This window comes from Mastigoproctus giganteus, chromosome 6 (genome assembly GCF_048544385.1).
Source record: "Mastigoproctus giganteus isolate SK-2022 chromosome 6, ASM4854438v1, whole genome shotgun sequence".
NCBI lineage: Eukaryota > Metazoa > Arthropoda > Arachnida > Uropygi > Thelyphonidae > Mastigoproctus > Mastigoproctus giganteus.
The window spans coordinates 66,619,967-66,632,983 of NC_143580.1; the positions used below are offsets into that span (position 1 = coordinate 66,619,967).

The 13,017-nt window shown below is 34.0% G+C and overlaps 1 protein-coding gene across 9 annotated transcripts in view; it reads right to left on the minus strand.

Annotated features, from left to right (window-relative positions):
- stau (double-stranded RNA-binding protein Staufen) overlaps nt 1-13,017 on the minus strand; it is a 260,623-nt gene that overhangs the window by 172,726 nt on the left and 74,880 nt on the right. For 3 of the 9 annotated variants that reach the window (XR_016547104.1, XM_090376022.1, XM_090376020.1), the window contains exon 1: nt 166-278. The exons of 1 other annotated variant lie outside the window; for it this stretch is intronic. Coding sequence is in view for 7 of the 8 variants with exons in the window: in XM_090376022.1 (XP_090232148.1) it covers nt 166-220 (55 nt within the window). In the remaining variant the exon portion in view is untranslated. Of the gene's footprint in view, nt 1-165; nt 281-13,017 lie in introns of those variants that run through there. 5 more of the 9 variants (XM_090376019.1, XM_090376018.1, XM_090376021.1 and 2 more) reach the window with 4 other exon arrangements.

Below are 13,017 nucleotides of genomic sequence, written 5' to 3' on the forward strand. Positions count from 1 at the left end.
AATATAATATAATATAATATATTACTGATTATATTTAATTTGGCTACCGGTCGTGAAGGATACGTAGCCTGCTTGGCCTCTAAAGGCTGAGTATCAAGTACTGTATAAGTAATGTTGAGCAACTTGTACACACGATATCGAAACTTCCATTTCAGCACTACTTACCGAATATATAATGAAATGTAAGAACGACAGCCACCAGTGTTACCGATACACACATAAAAATAAATATAAAACGTTTCACTAATTTCCATCTTTTGATTTTCTTTGAGTTACTTCCAAACGTAACCAAAGAACAATTTTGACTTGAAGAATAAATTAAAGGGGAATACACTTGTATCGCCATGTTGTCTGAAACCCAAATCAAAACTACCGGAGATGCGCAGAAATACGCGCAGAAGTATTTTTTGCGCATCTCCCATAAAACCAATCACAGAGTACTACTCTGGGAAACCAACAAAAAATATGTGAACACAATGAGAGCAATGGCTGCGTGTGGTAACCTCTCGCTGTGCAAACTTTTATCTTTTCCCTAACATCGCATTATCTAGTGTATCTTGAACTGTCTTACGTGAATGAAATAAAATTCTGTGAACGTATGTTTCATTAGTATCCAGCAAAACATGTAGGTTAGTGCAAATGCATCATTTTATAGACTTTATCCAACAAAATTTAATACGGAAGGGCCATGACGTTACTAGGGATCTTCACTATTGGCAATCAAAGGCTTCTAGTGAAAGTACGAGCAGGTAAAAATATCACGCGAGTAGGTAACCTGTTCGCGTGAAAATTTTACATAAATAGATATTTAGGCATTAATGTATTATATAAATAAATTAATGGTAATCGACTTTGCCTGGTACAGGATGAGTATAATTATGTGTTACCTGACTGTCGAGCCTGGATATTCGTAAGCGTAATTCTTATTTTTTTAATTTGCTATTATTCTTTCCTTTAATATTGGTTCCTAAGCTGGCGTGTTTTTTTTTTTTTTTTATCTAACTTGAACCAGTGAAATCCATTTACAATCTAGTTCATGCCAAACTCTATAATGCAGGTATCTCTATTTTATTATTATTATTTTTTTTTATTAGGCAGTCCCCAAACAGCCTTTGGTTATCAAGAGTACCATACATAAAAAAAAAAAATGCTAGCCGGGTGGGTAGTGTGCTTGCCTGGCAACCCAAAGGTCGCGGGTTCGATTCCCGCCTCGGGCTTGGATCAAAGTACTGAAAAAGCCTATGCGCCAACAACTACCAAAAAAAAAAAAAAAAATTCGAGTATCATGCAGAGAATGAGGTACATAACAAGCAATAATGCACAACTAGACTGGCGAAGAGAACAAAAATTTACTACCAAGGAAGGCTTCAGTTCTGACACGCTAGCCGCATGTTCAAAATCCGCTATTTATTATTATTATTATTAGCTATATGGTGCAAGGAAGCCTGAGGCTTATGCTGCACTAGACAAAAAAATTCCCGAGTTACCCTGAGAGAGAGAGAAGTAAAAAGGAATCACCAAGAAAGAGAAGAATGATGATATCCAACTCAGGACCCTGGGTGTGCCAAGCCCATACTCACCAGATGTGAGCCCCTGGGGTTAATGTGCATCAAACACATACGAAAACTTCACCTTACTCTTAATCTACGATCTAAAATAGTGTTATTCAGCTTCAGGAAAAAATATATGCTTCAACAATTTTTCTAATTCTTTAAAGAATTAGAAGAAAAATAGTTTGAGAGTTGGTAATGGTGAGAATTACTAATGTAAAAAGTAATAAATTTAATAAGAGTATTGAGACATCATTTGTCTTCGTGTAATTTAACTTTTTCTTCACTTCGGCTACAGATGTTTCATCTTCTAGCCTCATTCTTACTCCACCCAAATTAACATATTCTCTTCGGAACTGTTGAGCAACATATTTTGACATTCTTTATCTTTGATTTAATCTAATATTTATGAACATCGCCTTTATTTAAGCTGTTTTCCTGCACGTACTGCCATATTCTGCTTTGCTTCATTCTAAATTGCATCTCAACTGTAAATAGCACAATTTATACCATAACTTCTAATATTGGTCACTATCTTTTTTTTTTCTCTTACCAGAATTGTCAATAATGATAATACTAATAATAACTCACCATTTGTTTCCTTCGATATAAATGTTTACAGCTCAGTTTGACAGCTTGATTAGTAGATTGTCTGAGGACTATAGTACTGAGAAAAGAAAAGGCACTAAATATCCTCTCTTGTATAAAATTTCATTGGAAGGATGTGTAGGAAAAGTGACTTTTGCAGGGACATTATCTAACAATAAAAATGTCTTCATGTTTTCATTTGCATGCATTTTATTTCCCCCATTGAATGATTTTACTTCGTTTACAAAGTGATTGTGAAACCATTTTGAAAAAAGGGTAGTAGTAGTAGTAGTAGTGCCATGTGATGCAAGAAAGCAAATGTATGAGCTTATGCAGCATCAGCCAAAAAAAAAAAAAAAAAAATCACACCATTCCCTCCAAATGCCTGTCTAGTTCCTCCTTAAATTTATTCAACCTATCAACTTCCACAACGACAGATGGAAGTTTGTTCCAGCAATTAACCACCCGCTGGCTAAAGGCAAATTTCCGCACATCCAATCTACATCTGTCTTTTCTTAATTTGAATTTATGCCCCCTTAGGTTCGTAATCTGAACAAGTGGAAGGATCCCATCAGAATTCAGCGTGCTGAACCCATTCAAGGCCTTATACACCTCAATCAGATCACCGCGCAGGTGCCTAGTCTCCAGCCACTGTAATTTGCAGAACTTAAGCCTCTCTTGGTAACAGGATCCCTTCATTCCCCTCACTAATCTTGTTGCCCTTCTCTGTACATGCTCAAGTAAATCTACATCCTTCCTAAAATGAGGCCTCCAGACCTGTACGCAGTACTCAAGGCGTGGCCTGACCATTGCCTTATACAGAGGGATAATCACCTCCTTTTCCCTGCTAGCAAAATTCCTATATATCATTGACAAAACCCCATGACCTGCCCTGGCAGCCTGTCTGCATTGCTCAGAAAACTTCATATCTGCCTGCACAATTACTCCCAGGTCTTTTTCATTTTCTACCACCTTAAGTGTAGTACCACACAGTTGGTACATTTCTCTGGGGTTACTTCTACCCATATGCAGTACTTTGCATTTGTCAAGGTTAAACTTCAGTTGCCACTTCTTAGCCCATCTGCCCAAATTATCTAGATCCTGTTGCAGTAGCACACTGCCACTGCAACAGGAATTTTTAACACTTAGTCTGCCAACTTTTTAAATTTTCATTTGGGTTAAATCCTATTAATGGGTGCCATAAAAATTTTTAAAACCCCTACATTATGTCCAAAGAAAAACTTCCAAATTGCATATTAAATGCAGTTTATTCTGAGGAAGAAGTCAAAAATAACAACTAGTTGATGAATTTATGCGGTGGCATTACTGATCATTTCATTTCAGGATTGGCGAAAAATCACATGTTGCAAAATACAGCTTTTTGTGAAGTTTGCAATCTTGAAATGCGGCTTACAAAAAGGAAATTTAAAACTAATATGTTTAGATGGGGTTGTAAGAAACCTTGTTTGTCGTAAAACAGAGTATTAGACATAAATCATTTTTTTTTTGATGAAAGTAGATTATTGTTATTTCAAAATTTATTATTTCTACACTTCTGGTCCCAAGATTGGTGTCAAGATCGCATTGCTCGTGATTTAAATATCAATAAAAACGCTGTTATTGAAAAATGCAAAGATCTGAGGGAAATTTACATGATATCAATAATTGATTCGGATAGTTAACTAAGGGGGGGGGGGTGTTCAGAAAATGGAATACCTATCGAAGTTTAAATTGATGAACCAGCATTTTTTTAAATATAATAGAGGACGATTATTATTATCAGCTATATGGTGAAAGGAAGCCTGAGGCTTATGCTGCACTAGCAAAAAAAAAAAAAATTCCCTCGGAGAGAGAGAGAGAGAGAGAGAGAAAAGTAGAAGGGAATCACCAAGAAAGAAGAATGATGATATCCAGCTCAGGACCCTATGTGTGCCAAGCCCATACTCACCAGATATGATTTGATTCAACAATTTAAAGCTATGACCCAATGGTCATGTCGTTTGACCGCGAGTGTAACTCCGTATTGAAATTGTGAATAATATAAAACCGATTCTTCGCTTTATATATATATAAAAAAACTATGAAATAAGATATTCCTACTATGTTACAATGTATATCAATAAAACATTTCAATTAGGAAATATTTATATTGTTAAATAAATATTTCTTCATTTAAATGTTACATTGCCAAAATAAATAAAACGCTAAACATATTTTAAATTTTTGCATTTATACTCTATTTATTTTATCACATATTTTAATCCACCAAACCTGAAGCAATTCCGCTAAAACTAGCGGGAAAACCGCTAAATTGGCAACACCGCCAATTTAGCAGTTAGGAGACTAGACACCTAAGGAGAGATCTGATTGAGGCCTTGAATGGATTCAGTAAACTAAATGTTGAAAGCATTCTTCCTCTTGTTGAGACTACACACGTGAGGCATGAATTTAAGTTGAGGAAAGATGTTGTAAGATAGATGTGCGGAAGTTTGCCTTCAGCCAGCAGGTAGTTGATTGTTGGAATAAATTCAAGGAAGAACTAGGACAAATTCTTGCTGGGTATGGATGGGTGAAATGTGTAGTCCCCCCCTCTTTGGCTGATGCTTTTTAAGCTTGCTTTCTTGTATCATTTCTAGTCCTCTTCAAAGAATGGAAACCCTGACAGGCATCGAACACTCACAACTAACCCACAATCTCTCCAAAAAAATTCATCCAAAACACTTTCACACAGTATCAAAAATATGTTATTTCTTTCTCTTCCAAGAAACTTTGAACTTGTGCTTATTGCTGTGAACCCTTATTGATGGAAACTGCCATGAAAGTCAATTAGGATTAAACCCTCCCTAATTCCTATAAAAACAGATTTCAAACAGCAGAATGCCACTTTCCTTTAAAAATTATCCGAGATGTAAGCACTCTCAACATTGATGTAGCCGGTCCATTTTTAATTAAAAAAAAAATCCTCCTGCCTGAGTGTAACAACAAAATTGCAGCATCTAAAAACTAAGCAGCTGCAAGATGATCTGATTGCAGTGGTTAAAGCTTTGAATGTGCTGAACAAGCTAAATGCTAATGACATCCTTCCTCCTACTCAAACAATGCACAAGTGAGCAGAAATTTAAATTGAGGAAAGTTGATTGTAGGATAGATATGCAGAAATTTGCATTCAGTTGGCATGTCATTGATTGTTGGAACTAACTTTTGTCTGGTGTTCTGAAAGTGGCTAATTTGAATACATTTAAGAAAGAACGAGACATTGTTTAGAGGGGTTAGGCAATGTGGGAAAGGATTTTTTTTTTTTTTGCTGATGCTGTATAAGCTTGCTTGCTTTCTTGCATCATTTGCCAATACTAATACTAAATCTTTTTAGAGGCATAAATAGCTATCAGATAGACTAGCATAACTTCCATTCCACTCTCTCTACATTTTATCATGTTATATGTTCCTAGTTAAATGCAGTATATATTTAGTAGTTAGTAAATTTTGTTTAATACTTATGATATTTGCCCCTCTTGTCATTTTCTGTGGCCTGTAACTGGATTTATTAGTCTTTTTGGGAGTTTTTGCTCATAGCTTTTGTAATATTTTCAGAGTTACTAATTATACACTTGAATAAGATTTTTCTTGCACAGCCTGAGTTTATGTAATCTTCACTGTAGTCTGTCAGCTTAAGTTTCCTGCATCAACCTCATGCAATAAATGGACATTAATTGATTGATTAGAGGAAGGATTTGTTTAATTCCCATATTTTAAATTGTGCAGGATATTGTTAGTATGGACATTAACTTGCTGTGCATTGTTTCGGAAAAGGTTTTAATGAACTAATAAACTCCACATAACATAAGTCATGTGAATTCCAACTTAAAAACAGTTAAATAATCAAAAACAATTACATTTTGTCTTCAGCTTCATCTGAGCCGAAAACTATAAATGGCTTGAAAACACACTAGTCAGATATATTTAGGGTTTCCATCTCTGGATTTATAGCTTATCCCATTCTATTGGTTTAAACAATAATTCTCTCAGTTTCAATCATAAAGAAAGAGAACTAATGAAAACTATGCTGGCACCAGCCGAAGGGCTTTAGGGCTCCCCCAGGGAGGGGGTTAGAGAACTGAATCTTCATGTTGAATTAAAGTTGTAGGTGGTACAATGTGCTCTTTTAATGTACATGGCAACACTAGGACAAAGAGTAATAACTAAGAATAGGGTTATCTGGACAGCCTCTTTCTTGCAGCTAGCCCCTGTCTCTATTATGTTTTCCTGTTTTTGACTGAAATGTTCTTTTCTTATTATTGAATTCTTCAAGATAGATATCAACTAAATTTGTTAACAATGACCATTTTGATATTGGCAGCATACTACACTATATGGTATTTAAGTGATATTTTTAGCACTGCTGTAATTGCAATGTTAAATGAAATGTTTTTTTTTTTTTTTTTTTTTACAAAGAGCTCAAAAACTAATACTTTTGCCTCTTCCTGAATCAGTGGAGTAGTCCACTAATTAAAAATACTGAACTCAAAGTATTAATACTTCTAAAAAAATTTCAAAATCAACAATATAACTTTCTCTAAAGACTTATTCTTTTCTTTTTTTTTTTAGGAAATAAAATCTAATTCATAGCAGTATTGATCAACACAGTCCCAAGATCTTGTGTGGCCCTTAGAGGCAAAGGTTAATAAAACCAAGTAGTTTAAAAGAAGGCATGTCAGAAGCAAAAATGGATGAAAAAGGAGGCCATAAGAAGACAGATTTATTAAAGTAAAGGTCAAAATAACTGAAAATAATACAAAGTTCACTGTGTATAAGTTTTTTTATGTCAAATAATATTTTTAATTAAATTTAACAAGAAAAAAGTTTAAAGATGACACTTATCAGTCTTCATATTTTTAATATTAATAATGGCAAATGATGAAGAAAGCATGGTTACGCAGCATCAGCACAAAAAAAAAAAAAAAACTTCCCATATCATCTGTTTATCCATTCCCTCTAATAGTTTGTCTAGTTTTTTTCTTGAATTTATTCAAACTACCCATTTCTACAACACCAGACAGAAGTTTGTTCCTGCAATCATTTTCCAACATACAGTCAGTTCTGCTATAACGTGGTATATGTATTCCTAAAAATCTCCGTGTTATGGTATTTTGCGCATTAAAAACAAGAGCTTATGGGAAAAATAGAGATGGGGCGGAGCACTCAAAAAACTTTTCAGTCTGGTAAGTAAAACACTAAAACAAATTACAACCCTAATAAAATTGCAAACACATGTTTAAACATCTTAAGTTTCTAATATATAAATAAATATTATAGTAAATATAGCACTTTACCATGACAGGATATGAAGTTTGCTTGATTGATATTTCTGTTCACTTTTTTTTTTTTTTTTTGATTGTAAATTTTAAAACAGTAAAAAAAGATGAGCAATCAATAATTACAAACACAGGACGCACAAATTGCACAACTGAGACATATTTACGAAGCTTAAAAAATAGGAATGAAGAGAAGATTCGAAAATTTATGTTTTTTGATTTCGTGGAAGGGGAAACACATTTCACCATAATAACATAAATACCCACAGAATTCCAGCTATCGGTATTATTGCAAATGCAGTAAGATTGAGTTTACTGCCCATTTATAATTAGATTGCACTAACTGAAAAGCCCAGTAAACCGGGAACTACTAATCGTTTTTATTGTTTTATGGTAGTGACCTCCAGAAATGTGCTCCTCTGCTCACACTGTCATGCCTCACAAAATTTCTGTTCGAACAGCAAAATGTGAGCTCCTGAAAACATGCATCAGCCTACAATATGACGTGTTATCTTGTGAATACAGAGAATGACAACAGTATGTCTCCAACTAATACAACTACAGTAAATGGGAAATATAGCTCTCACACATTTGACGTTTGACATTTTTTAAGCTTTGTAAACTTGTATGTGTTGCTGCACAGGTTGCTATGTTCAGCTTGGTGCCGGATTTTGCATTCACCTGGTGTTACTCGCAGATGAAATTGCGCACAAGCCAACATGAAAATCGTGTTATATTCACATTGTTCCCTAATATATCAGTCGCATTGCAAAAATGCACGTTATAGCAGAACTGACTGTACTTTTTAATAAACCTTCACTCTAAATATATGTGCAAAATACATCATGCCTTTCATGTTATTCTGAGTTAGGATCACAAGTGATCACAGACATTCTGCTACCTGAGGCAAGAAACATAAGGGAATGTCATATTTATATCTTGAACAATGTGATATAGTCTGAAAAATACGAAGCCCTTGTATACTGTAGAACCTTGCCATTACAGATGTTACTTTTCCAATCTTCACAAACTGCATATCTGAGAATTGCAAGGTAAAAAAGGCCTATAGAAAAGGAAGTTTGGTTCGCAAGATATTTTTATCTATAGAATTTGTGGTATAAATTAACTTTTGCACTCAAAAACCTAACAAAGAATGTTACACTGAGCTACCTTGGCAGAAAAAAAAGTTTGTCACCATGCTCCAAATTCTGACCACCAGCCCAAAATTCTTTGCATATAGAAACTTTTATTTTAATATTCTTGTTTGTCTGAAGGGTAGATTAAAATTAGTGCATGCATTTTTATGTTATCCAGGAATGAAGAATAACTTTTTTTTAACTATAGTTTGTTAATAAATAGGGATGTTAAAATAATATATATTTTCCTGCCTCCTATATAAATTTAAATTATCAAAAGTATACAGACATGTTTCAAAAAACCTTTTATTGACACGATATTTATTAATGTGTCAGCCCATCTTGGCCTTAATTATACACCGTATCCTTGTCCATAGACTCAGGAACCAATTTTTGATAATAGGAAGGCAACATTTTGGTCCATGCTTCCTTCAACAAAGCAGTCAATTTGCACAACATATCTGCAATTATCAATTGCAGATATGTTGTGGCCTAGCCCAAAACTGACATTCCAGTTTCCCTTAAAGGTATTCAGTGGGGTCAGGGCAAGCCAGTGGCTGTGCAGTATAACACTGTGCACTGCCATGCTTAAACAGAAAAGGGTCCTACCCATGCCAATACTATAGTGCAGGAAGAGCAAAATGAAAACATCCCAAAATGTCCACATGGCATTCAGTGTCCAGGAACAACGACCAATCATCCAAACCACAAGAAACAGCACCTTGGCAAAACTTCACAGTTGGGACTATGCACTGGTATATAACTTTCTCCAGGCATTGGCCAGATCCAAACGCAGGTATCAGATTGGAAAACTGTGTACTGTGATTCATCACTCCACAATGCAGCTTTCCAGTGTTCTACAGACAAATTGCAATGTGTTTTGTGACAAGTAAATCAAGGCTGTGTTCTGTTTGTTGTGATATTTGGCTTGCATACTACAGCTGTTCCTTATAATTTAATGCTGTGCAGCTCCCTACATCTACCTTGCTAATATCAGTTCCTGTGGTCTCCCCAAACTTCTGGTTGGCAGTATTCAAAGAGGGCTAACGGATTCTACATTATATATGGTTACCAGATATCCCAGAACTGAATACCTGTTCCCTAAATGTCTTCAATTTTACAAATGTATCCCTTGGGAAGGTGACTCACAAGAATGGTAAATCACCACATAGCTGAACTATTCTTTTTCCAAGTCAATATTCTGCACATTACACCCCAAGCTCTCTCTCTCTCTCTCTTGCAAAATCTTCAGCAATGACCTATTTGCTTATCGCTACTGTTTGACACATCACTGACAGAAGTAGGGAATGACTAGTGTGGCCTTGGCCATAAGCCAAATGTAGTTAAAGACTCAAGATAACTGAATTGATGATTTATTTAGTAATTATGACTACAATTTTAACAAAAACAACACACTGTATTTTTGCCAGCCATTCATGTTTAGCCAGTGAAACCAAAGCTTTACAAAAAGATTAGACACTTGTTGATGGCATCTCACAGAAAAGCCACAGAGGAATGGAAACTCCCCAGAAGAAAGACACATGATATGATTTTGCTCACCTGGCATCTGTTAAATACTAAACAAAAAAACTGTCTCATAATTATAGTAAAATCAATACAAATTATGATATTCGTAATATATACAGTATATATTAGATAGTATGAAACAGAGCTGTACTACTCAATATGTTCTACGTTGATAATAATATTAGTAAAATAATAAGAGGAGTTTACCTCAATATAGTGTGTAGAACACTTCTGTATGATACCCTCCAGAAATTAAAACGGAAAAAACGAAAAAATCGACAACTTACCGGTACATTAGAGTAAAATATAAATAATTAAATAAACAATTTAACACAATTCAAATCAATATAAGACAATTAAAATTAAAAATCAAATTAACACAATTAAAAGAATCAAACGAAAATATTCAAAACGATTTTCCTTCCTGAAGCTGACAATGCTTTTCGACCATATGACGTGATCACAGGAATGAAAATCAATATTCAATATTGATTTGAATTGTGTTAAATTGTTTATTTAATTATTTATATTTTACTCTAATGTACCGGTAAGTTGTTGATTTTTTCGTTTTTTCCGTTTTAATTTCTGGAGGGTATCATACGGAAGTGTTCTACGCACTATATTGAGGTAAACTCCTCTTATTATTTTACTAATACAGTATATATATATATAAAAAGATAAAGATGCGATGAAATTACGAAAGTCTTATAAAACCGGAAAGAGCTATAAGAGTTTGTGATAATAACTGTAAGAACCAAAAGCTGTGACTCCTAGGAGCCACAGCTTTTGGTTCTTACAATTATTAATTGCATTTTATTTTTATTTCAGGTAAATTGATATTTTGCTTACAGGTTCTTCCATGGTTACTACACCTTATAGCCCAACTCCCCTACCATATACACAAATATACTGATTTTTACTTTTTTGTCTATATATATATATATATATATATATAACTAATATTAAATTAAAATTAATGACAGTAGCATGGCAAAACTGTTGAGCGAAAAATAATAAATTAATCCCTCGATCGGTTTGCCTTTGTGGTGATTTGTCTAGCGATTGAAATGCAGCGATTCCCTGACCATTATTGGCCTTGTGGTCCTCCGTTGATATGGGGCATAATGGTCAGTCTATTTTTGTTATTTTGTTTTAATTTTATTGTAGTTAGTTTAGTCTTTATTTGTGATATTTCACGTAATTCGGAACTGGCACCTTACGAGGGGGGCGCCGCTAAATTCTTATGTATTTGGCTCTAAATTTTAAAATTGATTATTATTTTGAATTAGATTTTCTAAATTATTTGGAAATTTTCTGCTACAATTTTTAGTCTCACCTTTTCTTCTTCCTCTCTGTTGATTAATCATAATGTTTAATTTATTATTTTTCGCTCAACAGTTTTGCCATGCTACTGGTATTAATTTTGATTTAATATTTAATATCAGTTATACATTGGGCATCATGTGGAGGAATGTGTGTTTTGCTGCCTCTAATGATGGCTTTATATTTATTTTCTTAATTTTCATATTATATTTTGTACCATTTATTTATTTTTTTAACTACTCAGTTATGCTAATATATGTAAATAAAATGGTAGTAGTGGGTTTGATATGCTAATGCTGCACCCATACTGCCATCTATAGTATTTTATTTATTTGTCTATATACGCTGGTTAAGCTTATTGTTGTTATTTGGTTTTTAGGAGCATTAGCAACTAAGGCCATATTGCTCCAGGGATATGTGGTGGTCATTTCCTGACCTTTCCGCATCTGGTGGTCACGGGCTCGAACCCCGGTCTGATCAAGAAGCATGCTCCTGCCCACCTGGCTACGGAGGCACCAGTTAAGCTCATATTGTCAGTGGTGTGGCTCTGCGCTGGAGTGCTAGTCTCTCTGTTCTATATTTTTATATTTCGCTGCATAAGGACCACCGCTATTCAAATCCTCTGCATTGGCGGTTTGATCGGGTGGCGGACTGGTCCTTCGATCGGTTCGCCTTTGCAACGGTCTAGCGATTCCCTGACCATTATTGGCCTTGTGGTCCTCTGTTGATATGGGGCATAATGGTCAGTCAATTTTGGTTATTTTGGTTTTATTTTATTATAGTTAGTTTAGACTCTATTTGTGATATTTCACATAATTCAGAACTGCCACCTTACAAGGGGGGCACCACTAAATTCTTATTTATTTGGCTCTAAATTTTAAAATTGATTTATTATTTTGAATTAGATTTTCTAAATTATTTGGAGATTTTCTGCTACACCTTTTCTTCTCCTTCCCTGTTGATTAATCATTATGTTTAATTTATTATTTTTCGCTCAACAGTTTTGCCATGCTACTGGCATTAATTTTAATTTTGATTTAATATCAGTTATACATTGGGCATCATGTGGAGGAATGTACATTTTGCTGCCTCTAATGATAGCTTTATTTATTTTCTTAATTTTCGTATTATATTTTGTACTTTTTTAATCTTTAACTACTTCATTATGCTAATATATATATAACAGTTAAAAAGGAAAATAAAAGTTATAGTATGTCTAATGCCCCAAAACATGCAGTGTGGTTTGTAGAATAAATAAAGTGTCTGTGAAAATGGAAATGAAAAGTACACATGGTGCCTGAACTAAGAGAAGTTAAAGGTATAGTAGAAAGTGAAGTAGTGGTTTCTATTATCCCTGTAACTTCTCTTAGTTCAGGCACCATGTATACTTTTCATTTCCATTTTCACAGACACTTTATTTATTCTACAAACCACACATTTTATATATATATATATATATATATATATATATATATATATATATATATATATATAGCATGTATAATGTTAAACATGTTGGATATTTTCATAGTATTAATTATATTTAATGCTAATCTAGTTAGATTTTAACTTTTTTTTCTT